Source organism: Anarhichas minor, unplaced genomic scaffold (assembly GCF_050575085.1).
Source record: "Anarhichas minor isolate MPS153535 unplaced genomic scaffold, ASM5057508v1 ptg000023l, whole genome shotgun sequence".
NCBI lineage: Eukaryota > Metazoa > Chordata > Actinopteri > Perciformes > Anarhichadidae > Anarhichas > Anarhichas minor.
In genome coordinates this window covers 3,764,576-3,787,890 of record NW_027466469.1, presented here as the reverse complement: position 1 = coordinate 3,787,890, position 23,315 = coordinate 3,764,576, and the positions used below count along the sequence as shown (strand labels likewise).

The 23,315-nt window shown below is 42.4% G+C and overlaps 1 protein-coding gene across 1 annotated transcript in view; it reads right to left on the bottom strand.

Annotated features, from left to right (window-relative positions):
* The window catches only part of LOC142955344 (integrin alpha-5-like), a 45,243-nt gene that overhangs the window by 9,198 nt on the left and 12,730 nt on the right, over window positions 1-23,315 (bottom strand). Inside the window, exons 5-19 of the mRNA XM_076096838.1 lie at window positions 22,193-22,254; window positions 21,979-22,024; window positions 21,646-21,771; window positions 18,733-18,777; window positions 18,411-18,454; window positions 18,231-18,287; window positions 13,870-13,922; window positions 12,698-12,906; window positions 11,695-11,886; window positions 11,572-11,617; window positions 11,371-11,484; window positions 9,483-9,538; window positions 8,722-8,879; window positions 7,759-7,896; window positions 3,452-3,519 (exon numbers count right to left, since the gene is read on the bottom strand). Coding sequence (XP_075952953.1) covers window positions 3,452-3,519; window positions 7,759-7,896; window positions 8,722-8,879; window positions 9,483-9,538; window positions 11,371-11,484; window positions 11,572-11,617; window positions 11,695-11,886; window positions 12,698-12,906; window positions 13,870-13,922; window positions 18,231-18,287; window positions 18,411-18,454; window positions 18,733-18,777; window positions 21,646-21,771; window positions 21,979-22,024; window positions 22,193-22,254 — 1,414 coding nt within the window. The remainder of the gene's footprint in view (window positions 1-3,451; window positions 3,520-7,758; window positions 7,897-8,721; window positions 8,880-9,482; window positions 9,539-11,370; window positions 11,485-11,571; window positions 11,618-11,694; window positions 11,887-12,697; window positions 12,907-13,869; window positions 13,923-18,230; window positions 18,288-18,410; window positions 18,455-18,732; window positions 18,778-21,645; window positions 21,772-21,978; window positions 22,025-22,192; window positions 22,255-23,315) is intronic.

Here is a 23,315-nt window from a genome sequence, read left to right as displayed (position 1 = left end):
AGCTCACAGCAACACCGTTTAGCACAGCCTCACAGAGCCTGTACTGCATGGCTGTAAACTTTTTCTTTTAAAGTAGTATTTTCCGTGAGTATCTATTACACAAAGGCCATTTTTATCAACTGCAATCAAAATGACTGAAAATAAGGGCCTCAGTTTACAGCCTCTGTTCGCTGGCAGACTTTCGTTAGTGCTACCTCTGCTGCGCTGCTCATTTGAAGTGACTCTGTGCAGGGCATGGCCAAAATGCCAGAGAAGCAATTGTAAAACTTAATGAAAAGCAGGGACGTGAAGTCCTTCCAGACAATGCATCTCTGTTTCAGACGGTCCCCGAAGGCCATTTTCTCCACGCGTATCTGTCCGTGGCTGACCCGGGGAAATGACCCAAATCTGATCACTGTGATTTGTCTCAGGAAACCGACCCCCGCCTTACCCCGCCGTCTTCACAGTGACGCCCCTGTGTGCAAACACACTTTCAGTGAGAATGATAAATCCTCTCGACACTCTCCCGACTCCAACCCTCCCCCAGCCGCTATGCTTTGTGGTGGTAAATTCATGTTTCTGTTGAGCAGAAAGGAGTCTGGTTGAGGGTCAGAATCGGGGTTTCTCTTTCATTCCCTGCCCCCCCCCCCCCCCCCCCCCCCCACCCGTCTGGACGCAGTGACCCCTCGCTAGGTAAGACAACCACCAGATGATTTTAATTATGCCCGGGCAAGTTTAGCGAATGCAGAGGAAGCAACGCTGTAAACCCTAACAACAACACTCAGCAGATGCTGAATACAGAATCTGCAGCATATGGTTGCGATGTTAACAACACAGAGTTTCATTCTCTGGGAAAATATAACGGTGGATCATGAAGCTCATAAAAGCATAATTGAAGCCATGGGGTTACAAATCAAAACACCAGTGACAGGGTTGTGAATGTTAAACATCCAACCCTTTGCAAATTCTCGGCTATCAAGAGAAAAGCACTGTGTCTCATAGTGTGTCAGCGAAGCAAAATTCTGTTTAGTGAGAACGCTGAATCATTGGAGGTTTGGTCCCGTGGCAACAAATGCCGATCTTTCGAGTTTTCATGGGAGACTTTTCTCACCGGTTGTACTTCTGCAGCTGAGAGAAATCACATGGCCACGTAATGGGAAACACTGCTCGTAGCAGAGCTGGCTGAGAGGAGAGTGTGTGTGTGTGTGTCTGTGTGTCTGTGTGTGTGTGTCTGTGTACGAGTGTGTTCGCTTTGTGAATGGACGGAGACACTGCCAAATATTTGGCTGGCGTCCACCCACGAACGATGATAAATGATTAATCATAACTCGTGTGAATCTTTCCTCTACATCTTCGCTCCAGTGTTGGCATGTTATGAGCTGTAAACAGCGTCTCATCATTTGTGTCTTGAATCCTGTTTATTTGTTTGAATATCATGACCACGCTCTTTCTCTTTGATTGTCTTTCACCAAACTCACTGTCTCTCCCTGCATAAGGAACACAAGCACAGTAACAATACTTATGCTTCATTGATTATCACTAGTTTACTCACTGGAGAAACTAACTCTGAGTTTAAAGGTACTGTGTGGTGTCTTATTGTCAGTGTTTGTGTTTTTACCATGATATGTATCCTTGAGGCTTAAAACAATATGTTTGAAAGCATTTACTTCCTCATAAAACTTTTGAAAAGTTGACTTTTTAAGATTTTTAACCCTGCATGTATACATATTGCGTAGGCCATAATGATCAGTGGGATAAAATGGAACCATCAGCATTACTTATGATACCTTTAAAACCATGAATAACTGGGATGACCTGGTAGCCTAATGGGCGAGGCGCACGCCATATAACTGCAACATCCATAAATGGATCCTGTCCGGGGGATCTTTGCAAGTGCTTAGAATTTAGTAGAGACCGTAGGGACATGTCCCTACCAACATCCAGCTGTTACTGAATTGTCCTTAGCAATCATTTTGATCAAAACAGCTGATCTAATGCAGTTACAAATTAGCAAAAAAACAATGACTGAGTATTAGAGCCTCTAAAAATAATCTGAGATTTAGAGAATTAATTCATATTATAATAAGATGAGCAGCTCTGTGTCGCTGTCTCTGCGTCCCCATTTCTAGTCTCCAGACTCCAGATGTTTCTTACTGAAAAGCTTGCTGAAGCAGCTGTGAGCTGAACTTTATCGGAGGTGGTGATGTTAACAATACTGAGATTTATAACTGATCAGATGTGTTTTCAGTTAGTTTTGGTCAACCTCGGATGAACGGCGGCACACAGCTGCTTCCCAAAACTTTCCCAGACGATTCAAAGACCAGAGTCTGAAGGGGATACTTCCATATCAGCAGAGCAATAACGTAATGCAAAGCAGACCATAGGGTAGGTCGATTTTCTTCTTGCATTATTATGACATTATTCTCATAAAATTACGATTTTTTCTTCTTCTCAGAGAACACCAATATGTGGGATATGTTTGGAATGTGCAGTTTTAAACAAGAGCAGACATCTTGCTGAAACATATAGGAGTTAATTATAATATATTTTCGTATTCTAAATTGTCAACTGCCGCCTGAATTTCATATTTTCCTTAAAATAAATAAACATGTTTACATTTCTGTATGTGCCCCCCCCCCCCCCCCCACCCCCAATGTTGAAATAAAAAACCTACACCCTTGGATCTTTGTCATACCCCTGAGCTTAAAACTCTGTCACGTGTACCGCTAACTGCACAAGAAAGCTAACAATGACTGTGTTGAGAGAACTGAAAAAACAATCTGCAGTTTGAATCGATTCAGTTTGAAATTCTGTGTCAATTAGGGAGGAATTCAGCAACCTTGTGCCATGTTTTGCTCTAGACTGCACGCACAAAGCGTTTTGAATTTGCGACAGTTGGAGTTGGAGACCAAAAACTGAGGTAAAAGAGAGGGAACATTGGACTTACATTAATTTGGTGTCGAGAAACATGACAGCTAATGAATACTAATGTTGCTCTGTCTGCTGAATGTGTAAACAGTGTTTGCTAACACCATAGCCATATCAACTTAATTTCAAATTCACAGCTTATTCAAGTGGTCAAATAACTCGATCAATCCTGCTCTGAGCAGTATGACCTGTGCTGTGGCATTTTATGTGTGTGTTGTTCCAGTAAGTGCTTACCTTGTCAATTCAGCCAAGTCTGTAACTTCTGCTCATGCTAACTATGCACTTCTTCTTATGTTCATTCCACACTAACCAGAAACATTAAATGCATCACTTCAAGTGCAGCAGAGGAAAGACCCGCCAGTGTGTGTTTCTCATGACAAATGTAAGAGCTTGCCTCAGAATAGCTTGAATTTCTGTTGTGTTTTATCAGTCGCGTACGGGGGAAAAAAAGACACTGTTGAAACTGTTTAGCAAAGCACGACTGGAGAGTTTAAGTTGTGTTTGTTGAATCAGGTAAAGTAATAGAGGGGTGATTTCCTCTCACCCGTCAACAGCCAGCTTGAGGTCAGGGACGCAGATGTTGTCCTCTCCGCAATCGAGTTGAATCTGGGCCTGAGGAAGGGAGAAGGATAGAGATAAATGGAGGGAAGAGGGGGGAGTGAAGGATGGTTATGATGGGTGAAAAAGAGAGAGGGCTATCTAGGGAACGGGGTCCAAAGGTATGGACAGAGAAAAGCTCCCGAGGAAGTGAATGTTTACAGAAGCCAGCACACTGCTCGTGATTTAATGAAAGGATAAGAGAGGATATACAGTATACATCTTCTCCATACATGCACAAAACTGTAACAATATTTGTGACAACCAGATGCCAAGAATGTGTGCGAACGCAGCATCCTTTCATGTTTGCGGGATTAAAGTAATGTGCACTTTACATGTGGGAAACAAAGAAAAGTAAGAATAGAGAAAACGTGGTGAAGGTTTTTAAGAGAATGAAAGGAAGATGTATTCCACCCAAACAAGGGTTGCATTTTTGCGGAAAAGCCTCGATCACAAGGAGGGAAAACCTCACATTTAAAAGAGAGTTGGGCTTAATCTGCGCTTTAGTCTTTCGTGACAAATGACTTGGTAAAAACCACAGTAAAAGATTAATGTGATTTGATTTGGACGCATTGTTTTTTTCCCCAGTGCGTCCCTTCAGATCTTTGCTTTTCTCCTTTTCTGTCTCTCCACCATTCCTCCCAAGTAGCTTCACAGTGTCATTGGTGCCATACCCTCATCTCTCCAACATATGGGAAACATTAGATTCCCAAAGAATGCTACAGAGAGCAAAGAATCAGCCTGGCAATGGTTAACGGTGTCTCAGTGGAGATTCCTCATCCAAGTCCCCGGTTTTACATCCACTCAGGACTCAAGAGGATATCTATCGCTGATTTAACACCAAATAGACAGGATCACACGCGCTCAGTAATAGATTTAAGATCGAGTGATGACTACCGACTTATCTTCCCTCCCCTCTGACCACTTTTCATCTCTTTTTCACTTTCATCTCCTCATCTTCCCATATGTTTGACCCATGCGAGATCCATGTTTCCCCTCCAGCTTTAAAGCAATACAACCCACGGTTGGTCTGTTGAATGATGAAAACACAGGTCTCAAAATCAGACCTGGAAGACCACTGGCTATGGCGTTACATGCTAAACTGTATTAAATGTTCAGGCACTGCCAAATTAAAATTCGTAGCAGTATAATAACAGAATTGTTTTGTCAAACAGTATCTGCTTAAACATCCTGTACTGTACTTTGTGAAATAATGTGTCTAATGATTCTATAAGAATTGTTGTCAGATATGAAAAATCTGACAGAACAACATCGGACTACATTCATGGAGAGAAATCCAAGGACTTCTGGGAAAAGAGTGATATATTCCTGAGAAGTCATAATTTCAAATCACTGGAAAAACCTTCAAACCTACTGCGTGTGCAATTTGAATCCTGTGTAGAAAGGCGGACTCTGCCAGCATCAATAAAACCTACCGTGTAGAGCGAGGCAATTATGGAACGTAAGTACATTAAATGGCTATTAGTGAAAAAAACATGATGGTCTGAATATTGGAGGTTTGATGTCACAAAAATCTTAACTGTAGCTGTGGTCAGAATTATGGCCCGTTGCATTGTGACCACACCCAGCAATGATTTTAAAAGTGCTCAATACGGAATTCAGAGCATATCTATTGCCTCCACACGGCTCTCAACATGGCAACGGCTGAGCCGGCGGCTAGCAGCTGCCGGTGCTAACGATAGCAACAGTGCCGAGCTACTGTTTCTTTCCCTGGGGCAAACCTGGAGGGTGGCTGCTACGCTTCAGCGATGACGCCGTACAGCTGTTACTGTCGCAGCTGTCAGCCACCAGCTAGCCAGTGTGGCACGACAGAGAGACTCGCTCAGAATGCGCGGCCGGCCCAGGTATGTAAACAAAGCACAGAGCAGCTCGGATTACAACACACACGAAGGGAGAGCGACTTCCTTCTATGCAAAGGTAGACATTACTCCGCTATATCTTTACATTGCAAAAGGTTGTTTGCTGCTATATTAATGCTCCAAATCCCGTATATAGAACTGTTAACATTGCACTACAGTGCATCGTTACATCATTGCCACAATATATTTAAAAAATAATAGCTAGAAATAGTCAGACCCACTCCATTTAAATACGATGGGTGAGACAGAGCTAATAATAGTGTATGCTAGATTGTCAATATGGAGCCTAGGGTCACTTTACACAATGCAAACTGAAGTGTTATTATGAAGCATCAGTCTACTAGTAGCCATCGCCTAAGCTAAGTGATTCCTTTCACTTAGGGAGAAGGAGGGACAAGAACAGATGAAATTCACAGTGTTGCCTTTAAGGCTTCTAGGCGGGAAAAAAAAGCTGGTTTATTCTGTCAAAAACAAGTAAATGTTGTACACACTACATCGCAGTCACTTCACCTTATATCACTTGCATAAACATGTGCACGTTTTCAGGCTCTGGCTCTCGCCCGGTGGAGGAGACCACTGGCAACATACATAAACAAACCGCAACCAGATGTCTGCGAGCTGAGCGCCGCCCCGCCCAAACGGAGCTGTGTCCCTCCCCCCTTGTGTTTTTTGCAGAGCCATGACTCGCCAGTCCTCCATAAACCTTCCGACTCGTCACATAGGAAACATTACCAAGGGAGACCAGAGTGCCATTAATATGCTCACGCTCTGCCAGGGCTGACCCTGAACCTAGAACCATATGGGGTTTTGGCAGAAGGGCCTTACATTTAATGTCAATGTTAAAATGGCGGGCCTGTAACCTCCTTCTGCGCCATTCAAATAAATTGCCCCGCGTGCACAGTGTAAACAGTGGGAGAGTTGTGCTGTGGTATGGAGGGTGAAGTTAAACCTGCATAGTAGGCCTGCAGAGAACCGCTGCGTAACGCCATTCGTACACGATTTTGGATTGTTAGGTCGCGTTTAGTGAAAATATTCATCATGCCGTCTGTCATGCTCTCTCTCTACACTGGTAAGCACTGCTGTGACTATCAGCTCGGTTCACAATATGCGAGGCGTGTAGCCATATAAGTGGTGTGGGCAAGATGTTCAATGTGGTAATGTTAAACATAGATACAGTTTGCAACTCGACACAGAGATGCACTTCAAATTTTTGCACTTTTAAACTCCCATGAAGTATTGAAACACAACAGTGCTTCATGGATTTCCAGGTTGGATATTTAGGGAGGATTTCTCAACCTGGATATTTCTGATATCACGTTTAAGCGGCATACACTGTAAGTGCTAAACAATATTACTTTTGAATATCTAAAATACAGAAATAGCAACCGAACCTCAAACTTTTAACGCAGATTTTTCTTTTTATAAAGTTACGCCACGTTAAAGTTACACTCTCAAGGATTTTAGTTTTTGTTCTCTTTGGCGGCACCTGTAGCCAGAAGCGGTATTGCAGGCACGTTTTTGGGACCTCACTGCGTTTTTATCGCTGTGCTCATCACACTTCTTTGTTTAGTTGGCCATAGTAACCGTTTACTCACAACGCTAGCCAAGACCGGAAAAAACAGTTACTCGCTTCACACGCGTGTGAGTTGAAGAGCGAGTCTGTTCCGTAAGCTAAAATAGCGCCTGTTAGTGCAAGTGATGGAAAGAATTACGCAACATTATACTTCTGATAATTACACTAAGGGCAGAATAAATGGCCGGGCATCGTGTGCAAACTTTAATGCAACAGTTAGAAAATAATGAAAACCCCCCCTTTACACGTAGCAATAACATACGTCTTGTATCAAGATTGTATCTCGACATCAACCAGATTGCATTTACACTTAGTATCAATATGTAATATCTCCGGTGTCCACATTGTGCTATGATCTCTCTCTCCAGCTCAAACGACCCAACATCCTCCTCTCGTTGGCCTTGCAGACAGGACCGGTTGTAACTGTTCTCTACCATTTGTCATTTGTTTAGCCATTGCATCACAGATAGTTCCATTGGGATATGAATTGCCAAGTGTCTTGAATGTCCATTTTGACAAGCGTTCTTGCAAGTAGCTTAGCTCGCTAACTTGCTAATGGCAGTTTCCTCGCTGGTTTGCGATTACGTATTTCCGCTCACGTAGTTGTTGTGTGTGGATTGAAAACACAGTTCCATTCACACTTGTGTTCAATGTGATCCCAATGACTCCCTGACCACCTCTGGAGGAGGTTTGCCCGATCGGGATTTACATCTGTACTTTGTATGAAGCACTATCCGATTGCTATCCGAATCCCCCAAAATGCCTTTTAATGCAAGATGCATCATGGGTTAATACACATACCTTTTGCTCTATACGCTGTTCTGTCTCATAATTCAGGATTGGTCTGAGGCCATGCTGGTCCACTGGTGCATGAGGATCCAGACTGAAGTTAAGGCTGATGAAAATGGGGGAGAGTTTGTCCCGAAACTCCTCTTCGCCCTGTAACAGAGAGAGATGCAACTACGTGAGTGACTGATGTAAATGACATTTGTCGTCTGTTGTCTCCAAGAGTTGATTATCTGGTGTATTAATGTCTGCTCTCAATGATCTGAAACAAGCAGACACTTCCAATGACAAGCAAAAAAATGTCCATCCTTTTATTGTAAAAACCCTCTTCCAAGTAAATGCGAGAGAAAAAAAGTTGTCACTTTACAAAATCAAGAGCAGATGTTCAAACAGCAACTATTGGCCTAAATGTATAGTCTGTTTTAGGTTTCTCTAAGAACCAGCCACAGCTATGTGGCCCCTTCAAAGCCAGAGTAAAAGGAAGAAATGGTGTACAAACAATGGTGTTGACTGGCAGTTTCTGCTCACACCATCTCTTGTGCGGTCAAAGAGCAAAGTGCTCTGATCATTATGCCCTTACAATGAGCATCTACACATATGACTTAGGCGCTTTTGGCAGGCAATCGCTTTGATCAGGTCACCGCTGACTGATGAGAAGATTGGTACTGTACTGGTTTCGCCTCAAATTGCACTTCAAACAGCAACTTCAAGCCCCGTCTTTGAGGAAATGACTTTTACCCTCTGCCCTACCAGCAAGTTAATCACATTCACCTGGTGCTGCAGGTGCAACAAAGTCTGTGATTAGATGGCTCGAATGAAAACAAATCGGCGCTCTGTCTCCTGAGGGCCAAGATTAACAAAAGGCATTGACGTTCGTCCCGGGAATTAGACTTTTATGTTTTTCGCACGGCAGCGTAAAAATATGAGGGAAATAAAAAAGGACAAATTGAGGTTCGAGAGATGGCCAGTGTGACTGACCCGCAGGTAGATCCTGGCATCGTGGCACAAGCGTTCTCCGTTGGCGAGGTGGAGGGTCTTCAGCAGACTGGGCTGCTGGCTGTCCAGAAACAGGGTCCTCCTGATGGAGCCCTTCTGGTGCTGCTTCACACTGTCCAACTGAACCTCCACCACAAAGCCTTGGAAATATACACACGTAAAGACACGCTCACAAAGTAAGAAAACGGCGAACACGCGCATCGTCCGTACATCCACACATATGGCTGTATTAAACACAAAAAATGTATGTAAATGTAGACCACAAACGCATATCTGCACAGACACATTACACGAGTGCCTCACCACATGCAAATGCCCACACATGGAATGGTGAAAATGGTTATGGTAAAGCTACTTCATGCTCTATTTTCTGCTCTCTATACAGCATACAGAAAGAGGAATTTGCTGTGGCCCACATGACGACAACTATGTGGAGAACACAGACAACACACACCCTCAAAGTAAGAACACACACACTTCTTCTAAACTGCCGGAGCCCACCGAGTTACTCTGTGTTTACACGATTGTTCTTTTATCTTGATCTTCACTGCCAAATTGACCACAGTGAGGTCCGGCATACTTGTGGCAACACAAAGAAAGCAAGGTAATAGGGACCATCTGTGTGTGTGTGTGTGTGTGTGTGTGTGTGTGTGTGTGTGTGTGTGTGTGTGTGTGTGTGTGTGTGTGTGTGTGTGTGTGTGTGTGTGTGTGTGTGTGTGTGTGTGTGTGCGCGTGTGCCTCACCTAGATGAGAGGGGAGGTGCTTCCCATTAGCCAGTAGGCAGAATCCGATGCTGACACTGGAGGTTGAACACAGACAAAAAATATGGGGGGAAAAACTTGAGCACTGAGCTTTTACAGATGTGTTTACACTGACTTGAGGTACTTCTGTACAGCCGATCCTTTTCTGCTTAAAATGTATAATCTTTAAGATTTTCACAAGATTAAATCCAATGTTTGATACCGCGTATGCTCGACATTTTCATCTGCAATTACCTCTCTGTGTGGTAGTTTTTATTGGTAGTGGCTGAGTCCGCCATCCCCATGCTGGATTCAGATTGCCTATCTAAGCACGAGGGATTTTACAGGAGAACGATGTAGCATGTAATCCAGCGTTAATGTTGAGTCATTTTATGTCACTGATATCAGCCTCAGTGTTCACAGTCTCTAAGCTCTCTAACGTTGTGGTCATATTTCTATGCACACATGGATGTGGACAGCTGTGAACGCGTTCCACACATGTGGACAAACAAGATGGCGACCCCATGACAGCAAGAAGAGATCAAATGAGTTTTACAAAAACTGGAATCACTGCCTCACGGTAGTATGCCTCTGTCAATCAGTCATGCTGCAGTTTACATTGACTTCTGTCCAAAATGTCATCACTTTCATTTTATCCTTTTAGACATGTGTGTGAAATTGTTATAATTAGCATATGAATTATTGAGTCATGGCCAAAAACGGGTTTTGTGAGGTCACAGTGACCTTTGACCACCAATTTCGAATCAGTTCAACCTTTAGTGCAATTGGAGGCTTGTGCCAAATGTGAAGAAATTCACTCATGGTGTTCCTGAGATGTCACGTTCACGAGAATATGATGGACGTGAGGTTTACAGTGACCTTTGACCACCCAAATCTAATCAGGTGCAGGTGGACGTTTAATCCATATTTGGAGAAATTCGTTCAAGGCGTTCTTGAGGTATCACGTTACCGGACGGACAACCCCAAAAACATGACACTGCCCCCGGCACGTGGCATAAAAACTCAAATCTGAAATCCGCAAACTCCAAAAAAAACATGCGAGCAGTTACGCAGGCGTAGCGTAGTCATGCTTGTTGATGTTGTCGTCGACAACCCATATGTTCACATAAGAGCCTGTTTCGACACGTCTTCACTGTTTCCTCTATGTAGATCAGTCACATGTTTATTCATGCAAACATCCAACCCCCTAGTTACAACAACTCTGGTCCGTGTTAATAGACAAATACTGTATTTACTGTAGTCTATTATAAGGTAGTCTTTATAACTGCACTCTCTCCGCCGTTTTGTCTTCCCATATGACTGCTCCACCTTTCTCCCACTTCCTCTCCTCCGCTCCTCTCATCTTCTTTTTGTCACCACGGCAGCGGAAAAAAACACCCATAAACACGAAAACAAGGCCTACTTGTATCAGACACTTAAAAAAATGATTTGGCGACCGCCTCTCACGGCAGTCTAAAAACGTTCCATGTTTAATACGATGGTTAGAGCGGTCTTGCGGAAAGAGCTTCATTGAGATTGAAAGCGGGGGGAATTTTCCCTTTTTTTTCTTCTTTTTTTTCCTCTACTGGTTCTAAGAATACTGCAGTTCGGAGCAGCTTGGACAGGAAACTGGCAAACATGAGGTCATTTGACATTCTCCGGAGGTAAAGTTTAGAAAGCTGAAAGTGAACCAACATTTGCAAGACTTTCCATGTTCTGTTATTCTCAGAGAGCCCACACTCGCAGAACTCTTAAGCTGTTTGTCAAACCATTCAAAGATATTTCCGCTACGATGACAACTACTGTATGGTGGATCAAACAGTGTATAATCTTCCTATTAAGATATAAGTAGAGCTGAGCTTTCTTTAAGGAGAATAGTCGACGTCCATACCAAGACACAGCGATGGTTTCATTCGCTGTGATCAGCTCACAAGTCTTCTCCTCCTGGTTGAACATGGTCGGCTGCACCGTGAGAGACGCACTGGCGCTCACTATCGGCCGAGCCCTGATTGGAGAGACGGACCACAAAAGGATAAGAATAAAAGCAAGAGACTATACATCTGTTAATACACTCCTACATCCCTTAACGTACCTGTATAGCACCGCTTTATCGACCCCAAAAGCACCAACAACCAGATCTGCAGGAATGGAAAGAGAGTTCAATGGAGACATCAGAGAAGAGGATGAGGTGTTAGTAGACACCCGGTTACGCTACCTGGATAGCCGTTTTGATCCAGATCTCTGTCTCCTCGCAGGGCGAAGCCAAAACTGGCTGGGAAAGAGCTGGAAGCCCATTGGCCAGAGAGAGTCTGAGTGGGCGTGTCCATCAGTCCTCCGGCATGACCGTTATAAATGAGAACCAATCCATGCTGGTCGTCTCCTCCGTAGGGACAGCCGACGGCCATGTCTGATTGTAAACAGCCACAACACACGGTGTGAAGAATCTCATGTTTTCGCAAATATGGTGTATATATATATTTTATCTATATATATATATATATATATGTATATATACTTTATTTCAGGCATCTAACCAAGAACGGGCAGTGCAAAGATTCTGACTCATTTACGGGTTTTAAGACTCATTCCTGCAGCACTCTATTTGTATGTACATCTACAACTTATATCTGAAGCTAACATGCAGAGCAGCAAACAGTGAATACAGCTCAATGTACTTACATTTCTAGACAGAAAGAAGTATAAACACCCACTGCCACAGGCCATGGTAGGACTGGTGGTTTTGTGGGCCAGTAAAAAAAGGTCACTGATTATTTTGTTGTGTTTTGCTTTGTTTTATAGTGATTTACTTCTTACTGACTTTGGCTGAATCCCTGTAGAATAAAACAAAGGGCCCCCACATTTTAGAAAAGCGGAACATTTGCTGGTTCCAGCTTCTCCAATGTCCAAAATTGCTTTTTCCTGCTAAATGTTATTGTAAATTGAATATCTTTCTGTTTTTCACTCTTATTTACCCAATAAGTTGCCATACTTTTTTTTATAGAATAAACAATCGAATAACATTTCTTTTATGATCTATTAATCTGCTGATTATTTTCTTGCTAAATGAGTTTTCCATTTTGTCAATACAATGTCAGAAATTTGTGAAAAGTTCTTCTTTTGGAATAAATATTAAAATATATTTGAGACGTTCACATGAATTTTAGCTTTATTGCCATTGTTCTCCGACATTTAACCCACGCTTTGTGCAGCACACCTACCGTTGAATCCATCCTGGTTGAGATCACCCAGCGGAGCCAGCGACGTGCCGAACCGGCTGAAGGCCTGTTGACCCAGGAGGTGGGACTGGCTTGGTTCCAGCAGCAGAGGGCCCCTCTGGAGGTACACGTACACCTTACCCAGCTCCTCCAGACGCCCATTGACCCCTCGACGCATGAACATCGGAGCTCCCACCACCAGGTCATCCAAACTGGAGAGGGAAGCAAAGGAAGGAGACACATTATGGGGACGAAGGCGAAATGAGAAGAGGGATATCGACAAAAGGCAAAGGATATATAAATCATATTTTAGGGTCTACGTTTTTAGCAGTGATTTATCATTTGGTTTTCCCTTTTAGTATTTGACACCAAAATATCTTTTATGTTGGAAAAAATCATCGTATTCCACTTTTTCCCCCCAATTTTTCTGACAAGCCAATCAGAGCAGATTGGGCTTTTTGTTGTGAGGGGATGTTAAAGAGACAGACGCATTAACGAAGCGTTTGACACAGAGAGTGAATACGGCAATATTCAGACAGACAGTAAATGAGAAAAACTTTTAAATGTGTAAACAGTAGAAACCCAAAATTCAAGTATTAACCTGAAAAATGTGCACGATATGTCACCTTTAAGGATCTCCACTAGTGTTTACTGTAAAATGATGTTCAACTGCACAGCGTAGTTGGCTAAAGAAAAGTGAAAGTTTCCTGTTGAAAGTTGCGGACGTTAGAGTGATGAACATGGTTAAAAATCATGTGTGTCCATCTGACTCACTGATACTAAATTAATAGCAACACAAAAACACTGAATAAACGCATATACAGTACAACTACCAAAACATGTTCAAATAACTACACTGAAACCTTAAAAACATCACTTTTGTAATTGTGTGCTTCTTCCAGGTTTAGGGAAGTGAAATTGAACTTTAGACTGAGAAGAACTATACAGACAGAATGAGAGCATTTTCAGATATTTTCATGACACTTTAGAGAGTCACAGGGTGACAGAACTGAAACGTTGGAAACTTCCAAACGGTCACACACTGTTTCAGTGACCTCATCTTTCACTTTTAGTCTCATTTTCTATTTTTCATTTCTCTACCTCCTCTGTCATTTTGCTCTCCATATACTAATTTATTTGCCATCACATGTCCTGCCGTCACTCCGTCCACTCACCCATCGTTGTTGATGTCGGTGGCGGCCACCGCGTAGCCGAAGTAGGACCCCATCTGGAACGCATTACAAACAAGACCCAGTTAGCCTGTAATCACACCACGGTGTACAGATCCCTTTCTTTTCTCTCTCCATGTCCCTTTTTTTTCCTCCTTTGTACCCTCCACCACCACCCCCAGAGGCTTTCCTCCTCAATCCCACGGTCCCCTGGGGTCTCCTCTTCTCCCTTTTCATGGAGCTCAGTGTTAGAGCTTCTGAGGAGAGGTAGGGGGTCCGGGGATCGGGGACTCAAACGCCTTTAAAACTCACTCGTGGGGCTTGAGTTTTTCCGGTTTAATTTCATACCACATATGATAAATTAGGGTCATGTTACACTTCTTGGGGAGACTCTCACTTCAAAGTGATTTGTAGCTACGCAGGTATGAGTTTGGAGACCCTTGTGAAAAGCAAGACCGAATATTGGGCTTGTCTTCCTGTATCACACATGCAAAACAGCTCATATCAACAGAAGTCAAACCGAGGCTCAGGGCAAATTCACTGTGATACCCTGTAGGAGCACTGCTTTACCAGATACATTCACACTTAGACATATGATGAAGACTTCCTGTAGAGCTGAACCACCACTAATGTTCATCTGAGGTGAGGTGAAATCAGCAAGCTTAGGAAAGGTGCCCACAGGTCAGTTCTCACAGTCATGAGCTGTATTTCGGAACTGTCTTACAATTTTATGCGTGGTATTTGTTGACCACTTGAGGGCAGTGACACCAAGTTGTGAACATAACACTGACATAGCATCACCTTTAAGTTCATGTGGTGAACGAGTAAAGCTGCAGGTGAAAAGTCCCTTTAGGTTCATCATTGAGAGTGAGCCCTTTTACATCATTACATGATTTTATTATTGTAAAACTACAAATTATAGCCACTTCAAGTGGAGAACTCCAGGATTAAATACGACACGTCCTCAAACCTATGTTGGCTAATGACTCCCAAAACGACCGCTCTGTTTAATGTTGTGAAATAGAACTATTTAGTTAGGTTTAGGAAAATGTTGTGGTACAAGTTAGAAGTTACTGCGTTATGTACGATAAGTCGTTACGTACTAATGTAATGTATGTATCTACCCTAAAAGACTACCTTAAAATAATGCTCCTGTCGCACTTACTACGGCCGCTAGGTCGCCGCCTAACAACAAACGTTAATATGGGTCGTAGAAAAGCTGCTTGCACAGCGGTTTTCGGTGGGGACGGCTTTAATAAGTCAGAAACGACTATTTGGAGAATATCTACATCCTTTTTTAGAAAGATACTTTTTTTTTTAGCTAATACTAATGTTTGTCATATTAACAATGGCTCACATGACATACCCACAAATAATTATAAGTCAACTTTTCTTGTCTGTTTTGGATCAGAGTTTAGCAGTAGGCAGCTATTTTCGGAGAAAAAGCTCTAAAAAACCATTGTACCCTACCTGCTCAGCACCAGACTAAGTTAGCTTAACTAGTTGATAATCATAGTGGAGCATCAAGCAGTAAAAGCAGTCAAAGTTAGCATCTAAAAGCCAGCCAGTCACATATCTAACATTGACATGATCAGTTAAAGAGACAGAGATTTCCCTCAGGATGTGGTGGGGACCAAAACAGAGCTAAAAGGAGAATGAATAACTATTTGTAGAGCACATTTCAACAACAAGGCAATTCAAAGTGCTTAATACTGGCTCAAAATACTGTATGTCAATGTTGTGTTAGCCTATTCTTCTGCTGCCAAGTTGCCAAAAAAATAGTTAATGCAGCTTCAAATTGAATTGTGCTAGCTAACTTTGCAAACAGAACGAAAGCAGTAGAAAAAATTCCACACTTCTTTACTTTAAAATTTAATTGTGGCAGATTTTCAAATTATTTACAACCTCTGTAAAGTAACAACTTTATACTAATGAAATTCTATCTTGAAATTATCATACTATAATAATTGGATGACGGGCGACCAACATGTTTTACTGAGAAAAGATTTATAGATAAAATAACCAAATAAAAATGGTAATTAACCTTTAAAATCAATCCTCAAATCAAACAGAACCAGAGCAGTCTCTCCCCGTAATGGTCTGATACCCCCAGTATGGCAAAATCTCTGACACCTGACACATTTCTATTTTCTAATATATCGTCATCATATCGAGTAACCTAAGTATAAAGTCTGCACATTGGTCTGCTCCAAGCAAATGAAACATGGGTTAAAATAATAGTTACTGGTATAACAAATTACAAAATTTGAGGTTTCATTCAACAAACAAACAGGCCTCTTGCACAAATCCCCTCTGGTGTGTTTTCACAGCTGAGTCAGACTACACAGTCCAAGAGGGACGAGCATTCTCTCCCAGAGAGCAGAGAGTCCATCAGCCGGGAGTTCACCTCAGATCACCCTCACTGTGACTTAACAGTTTACTCAGGGCCCTCTGCCCTGAGACGGACACCTCGGAGCAGTCACTGATGACCTCCCACACTGAAGACACACGCACACACACACACACACATACTCATGCTTCCCCATGTGTGCATGGTCACATGCTATTACATCTTGCAATACCTACACAATGAATCCTTGTTAAATTACACAAAAAACTAACCCATAAATCTAATTTCCCCATATTGTAGCTGGCATGTCCCAGCTTAAAGGTTAGGTTAAAAAATGTTCAAGTATGTCTCAAAACAATGTTCAAATGCATATATGTACATTGAAAGTACATTGAGTTTTGGGTCTCCTGTCAGTGCTGGCTGTGAAGAGGACCCTTCCTAAATAGATTTCAATGTAAGTGATGGGGGACAGAGTCCTCGTTTTGTTTAAGAATACATTGAACCAAAACTAATATGAAGCCTTCAGCAGTCTAAGGTCGACAACAATTGGATAACTTCCAAAGCTAAAGTCATATTAGTGCCAAATTTCTGCTTTGAGTTAGTATCTGTTTTTGCCGAAGCTCAGTATTGAAGTAAGGTTTCCATCCACCAGTGTTAGGCTCATTTGGGATTGAAAACGTGAGTGGAGCCACCGCAAATTACAAAAACACTTGAAATATTGCAATTTTCGTTTTCTGAATCGCAAAAGGTGGTTGTCTATAAAACAAAGTGCAATGGAAACAGACTCGGCCAATAAATCCTGACATACATGAAGCATGCGACTTGAACATCCAGCTTCGGCTCCACTGAAGAGACGAGAAAGGGTGGCAGTTTAAATCAGATATGTGTGGAGCGGTGAGGAGACAGTTACCTTCCTCAAATAAATACATGAAATCAACAACTGCATATTTCCATCTTGTCTTTTACGTTGTTTCCCACAGTTTGGGGTTTGAATGCTACTGTTTGAATAACTTCATCTTATTGCTTCCTCTTCTTCAGCAATGTTTTAATGGCACCCAACAAGAGAATTATAGCCACAAACTGTTAATCATTATCTTTTTTCCAACTGCTAATATTCACATGACAGTAGTAGACGAAATCACTAACTAGCCGGAGACCATCCATTGGTCGCCCCACTTAATGCCTTGGCCCGATTTGATGTCGCGGCTGGTGGAATCCCATTACAAGATGGTCTCTAGTTTGATATTTGTTTTGCCAACTTTCTAGAAATTCTGTTAAATTGTGCACTACATTCTGATGGAAACCTGACTACTGTCCATGGAAGAACAAAGACGGAACTTCATACTTAAACTAGAGACAATCTTGCAATGGGATCACACCATCCAGGGCGTAAAGGGGGGCAGTCAATGGCCCCTTCCCCACTTCCTGACCCCCTACTTCCGGGGTACTTGCTCCAACCACACCCGTCTTCAAAATTGTCCTTCATTTTCAACTAAATATCTGTAAAGTTTCGTGACTGCATGTTGCATGGTTGCGACTCAATCGCATTGACAAAATCTCTACTCTACACTCTCTTCACACACACACACACAGACTCACGAGGTGGAACAATAACAGTGTTGCTATAAACATTGTAACTTTAAAAAGATACACACTTTATGTGAGAAACTCAGACAGATTGAGCCTCATATAAATATGACTAAATACTATTTTTCTGACAAATTCTGCCAGTCCTCAGTACTTCCCATTTCAAAAGCACATGCTGAATCAATAAAGTGACAACATGAACACTGTGCCGGTCTGCTGTTTCTGGGTTTGATTTGCAGCTTTTAGAAACCATGAGCTGTGCATACTGTAAGCTCGACCTCTGACCCTGATATAGGCCTCCTCTCCACGGGGCAAATTCCTTCGTCTCCAGCCCTCCTTTACACATGCCACTTTAAATGTGTACCCACGTCATGAAAAAAAAGGAGCCAGGCTATTACAAAAATAATCCCCCGACCAGATGTGCACATACCTGCTCCCCTGTCAAGTTGAGCAGAGACTTCAGATCCCTTCCATTTAATATTGACACCTATATAGAGATGGAAAAAAGTAATTATCCGAGTACTGTATACTGCACTTCAATACTTTTATGTTTTGTCGACTGTTTGCACTGTGAATTGTTGCAATATGAAAATGATGGGGGGCTCCTTACTACTCCATACAGCATGAGTCCTTTTGGAACTCCTGTGACAAAATCTGCAGCAGAGAAAGCAGGGGGCAAACAGTTAGTAACTCATTTCAGCACAACACTGATAACTAGGAACCGTTGTGACCAACCAACAGAAAAAAAAATGGATTTTTTGATTCTTTGAGACTCGAAATGTTCCCGCTTCCTGAAAGACGTAATAATCCCACCACAATCGTGTGTGTTGAGACTGAGCGGTTAAACATTAGACAGAGCTTGTGTTGGGGGTCAGTCAACCCTGTACTCAGCCATGCATTTTGTCTCTCTGCACTGTGAACATGACGCTCACCTTCATCATCATCCCCACTGAACTCGCCACCAGCCACGGAGTAACCTGCAGGAGCGATGAAGAGTGTTAGTGAGAGAAAACAGCTGGGGCTGGAGGTGATGGGTACAATGAACGGATTTATCACTGAAATGAAAAGTTACCAGATAATAATAATTATTAGAAGTAATAATGCCGACATGTAGCATCTAGTGTACTTTTGTTGAAATATTGGTATTTACTAGTCAAAGAAAAAGCCTTCGTAGCGCTTGATCAACTGACGATCTTAAAAGAGTACTCTTATAACATCTTGCAATGTCTACAACAGCTTCTTATTCACAATGGATTAAAATCTTGCTTGTCAACGCATGACGCCTACGTTACACACGATGCAACTCAACCACCGACTGTTAGGTCAGAGATTCAGGTGTGTTTTGCTAGTAGCGGCTGAAGCCTGGAGCAGAGATGAGGAGGCTGCAGAGGGTGAGTGAGCTCATCTGCGTCTAACTCCACATCCGAAATCACCGGCGGCTCAATTGCATTGTGGGTAATGTAGGCACCAGATTTATTTATTGGAGTGCAATGCTAAATCGATAGGGTACTCTTTTAAAAACAAACAAAGTCATTGTGGGTAACAAAGACTTGAAGAGGTGGAGTGTAACGCACCAAAAAAAATCTTATAATACAAATATTTCTCAGCCACCTGGAAGGGCCACACTTTCCTTTAGTCAACGTTTGAAAGGAGTTAATGAGGAACTGTAGATTTTTCTATATAAAGAGAGACATATGTCCTGAAAGGGTCATCAAGTTGCAATACATTTATATGGCCCTCTTGAGCAGCTCTGTCTATTTACTGGGAATCTGCCAATGAGATTGTGACATACAGAGTCTTGAGTCATGTCTTAAGTTTGTGTTGACTATTTTGGCCTGATAGTGGAACAAGAGGAAAGGTTTTTTCAGTTTTCTGTGTACAAAGTTGACAGTGGTGTTGGTGGATAAGTCATGAAGTCTCCAAACTGGAAAGAATTCTTCTTCTGGGGAATATGAATGTGATGAAAGAACTTTAGGAAGATTTTCCAGTTACACTTAAAATTTGGCTTGATGGTGGCACTAGAAGTCAGTAAATTCAGGAGGTTCTAAATTGTGTCTAATAAAATTAAAACCAAATTACTACTTTTCTAGGTGTTTATTGTTCCCTTGAAAGTAAATGACCAAAGTCCTGGTCAAAATGTAGACCTCATGGTGGAGTCAGACAAAAGGTCAGAGGGTTACTTACACCTCAGATATTAACTTTTGGGAACCATCAATATCCATGTCGGATTTATGGTATTCGGCTACTAAAATATGTTGCTCTCGACCAAATTGTTAAAACAGACGGTCAGAAAAAAAAATCCAACTTGGATCAAGAAGTCCGGCTGCTGCCACGCATTGGTTTTGTTGTTTTGAAGCCTCGAGTTCAGCATTCTGTCCCTCGCCATCTTGTTTTTTTTGCAACCAGTGAACGGGAGTGAAGATATTTGGACTGCGGAGGAGTGACGTAGAGAAGTTGTATACGGCTTTGGTAGTGGTAGCAACCTGTCAATCACAAGGTAGCCACTCCTTAAAGCAGGAGTGTCAAACTCAATCACAGAGAGGGCCCATATTAAAAATTGGGACTATGTTAAGGGCCAAATAGGGTCAACATTTAATAAACAGGATAGAAGGGATATTGGACAAAGTGCAAAAAGAAAAAGGCTACATTCTTTTATGCATATGTACCAGAGCCAGATGTTTGGCATCTTTTCTTCGCTGCCAGTTCATTAATATCTGGGGTTAGGTTCTGTGCTGTGGAAACCCTCAAGATGGAGTGAAGGTGTGCATCAGTGAGATGACTCCTGTGTGGGTTTCTGTTCATCTTCATCACAGAGAAAAGCTGTTCACACAGGTATGTGCTTCCAAACATGCAGAGCATTTGAGCAGCATGTAGGCGGAGTTGAGGCATCGTTTCGGGGATGAAGCTTGGAAACACAGAGTCATACTTTGCCTTGAGTGTCATTACACCGGAGGTCTATCAGCTCCACTTGGATGTGCACAGGTGCTCTTTCCACGTCAACTGCAAACGGATCACTGAGCAGTTCAAATTTAAATTTCTGAGCTGCAAAGTCGGCAAATCGCCGAGTGAACTATGTGCCAAGTGCGCCCAGTTTATCAGCAAAATGCGCAGTCGGGAACACAGCAGTGGAGACACGGTTTGTCAACACGAAAAGTGACCCAAGTTTCTTTGCTGCATCTGAGTCTCTCACAGGCACAGCTTGGCTTGGAAAGCTCTTACTGCATCACACACATCTGTGATCACTCGTCCCCGTCCATGAAGCTGGAGGTTTAGTGAGATGCTTCGTTATGTCGCACAAAAAGGCCAGCTCACATCGCCACTTTTCGTCCCGGAGCTCTGTGGTGTGGTGTGGTGTGGGGCCAGGTATGATAGACATATGACATTTTGTCGCGGGCCGGATATAATTGTTTCTGAGGGCCGGATTTGGCCCGCGAGTTTGACATGTCTGCCCTAAAGCATACCCTGTTTCATCGGCTGTTATACTTCAATGGGAGCATAATTTACTAAATGAACATCATGTTGTATTGAAGAAGACTTGAAACTAGAGACTGAGACCATAAACTCATGTTTACAATGTTTACTGAGGTAATAAATCAAGAGAGAAGTAGTCACTTTCTCATAGACTTCTATACAATCTGACTTCTTTTAGCAACCAGAGGAGTCGCCCCCTGATGGCCATTAGAGAGAATGCAAGTTTAAGGCACTTCCACGTCAGCTTCACTTTTCAGAACCGGAGGTATAAGTAGTGTTTGTCATATCCGTAGCAGTATTGTTAGGGTTGGTATATAGTATTAATACTACATCTAGTTTTAACAATCCTATTTGACTCAAGTGTACTTCCTCACCCAGGTAACTGTCATCATAGCTCCCCTGCACCTGTCGTGTCTGAATCTGCCCGGCGACGGACAGCAGAAAGTAGGAGGGGTAGTAGGCCTTCACAATCTCCTCTGTGGTGGCTGAGATCAGCTGGCCTACGGGATGGATGGGCAAGAAAGGGTCAAAGGTCAGAGGTTAAAATAAGACATGTGACTTTCTGAACTTCTGGCTCCTGAGTTGTTCCGCTTTAGTTTGTCCACAGGCAAATATAACGGATTGATTTTGAGACGCATTCAGAGGACGAATCTATTGGAAGTTGTCTATATAAAGATCCATGCTGGTCCACATTCTTGCGAGCTCACCTTGCCAGTAAAAGCTGCCCGGTCCTCCAAGCACAACCCTGCCGTCCTGCAACACACAACAGTTGCCAGAGTCTGTGTGTCACCGTGAGTTTCAACAAACAAACTCTGCAAATCTGATGTACTGTACTGAGCGAAATCCCCACTGCTTACTTCAACCAAAACAGAGAAACGGCAAGTATGTGATTATGTAGAAACTAGCAAATATTTCTCTTACCTTGGTGAAGTCTGCACTAAATCCCCCCTGACAATAGCCCTGTCCAACAGGTCCGTGTCTTTCTGCAACGAACAGCACCAAACATGGGAAACACTAATAATATTTCTGTTTCATGAAAACATTCTGTTCTGTTGAGGGCATAATTCTCCCGTGCAATTTTAGTAACATTTCAATTGTACATTGACCCAAAATTGAATTCCAGACACTTTGAAAACAACAGAGGAAAACAGAAAAAAAAAACAAAGTTCCAGGGTAAATTTGTAGCTTCAGCTTCATCTGGTAACAGTCGATGAGTTCACAGAGCTGACCAAAATTGTAGGCAGCACCCTTCATAAGATAAGCAGGAAGCTGTATTCTAAATATTCAATATACCAACTATATTGTTTTAAACTGAGCAAGACTAATCCTGAACTACAACTTTTTCTTTTCCTCTTGATGTCCACAGGTTTGCAACACATGGCAAATATCAGCACTCTCTCCTACATTCATTCATATGGTTTTACTGTTCCAGGAATATAAGAACTGTGTTGTTGGGACAGCCTTGGTACCATCAAAAATACTGATAGAGCAACGTGACGAGAGTCTTCTTCTTTGACTTTTGGGACAATCATGCAGTAAGTTTTGGAATGATTTGGGAGATGTAAACAGGAAGCATTATGTTGCCATTCGCAACACAAGTTCGCTTTAGGCTGCAACTTGAGTCCCTTTTTAGCCTACATTTGTTTACAGTCTGTAGCACCGTTGAAAGTATGTCGAATTAGCTATTAGCAGTTCCTGTTTGCAGTGTATGTACCCATGTACAGACAACTATCACTGGATTACTTTTATATTGATGAAAAAAGTAAAAATGTGCCAATTCTCAGGCAAGTTCTGGGGTAACAAGAGAATTTATGGACGTTTATTTGTGAGGACATTGGAGAATGATACCCTCCGGAAGTGTAAGTCACAGACCTGATACACATATAAAACTGTGTGTATCATGTCTGTGTTGTGACTCCGAGAGAGAGTCCGATTTTTGAAGCAAGTTGCAGCAATCGTGCGCTAAAGATTCTAACTACCCAATGCTCCTCCGTGAGCTGTTAAGTTAACAAGTGGGTTAAATCAGCGGATGGAACTTCTTATT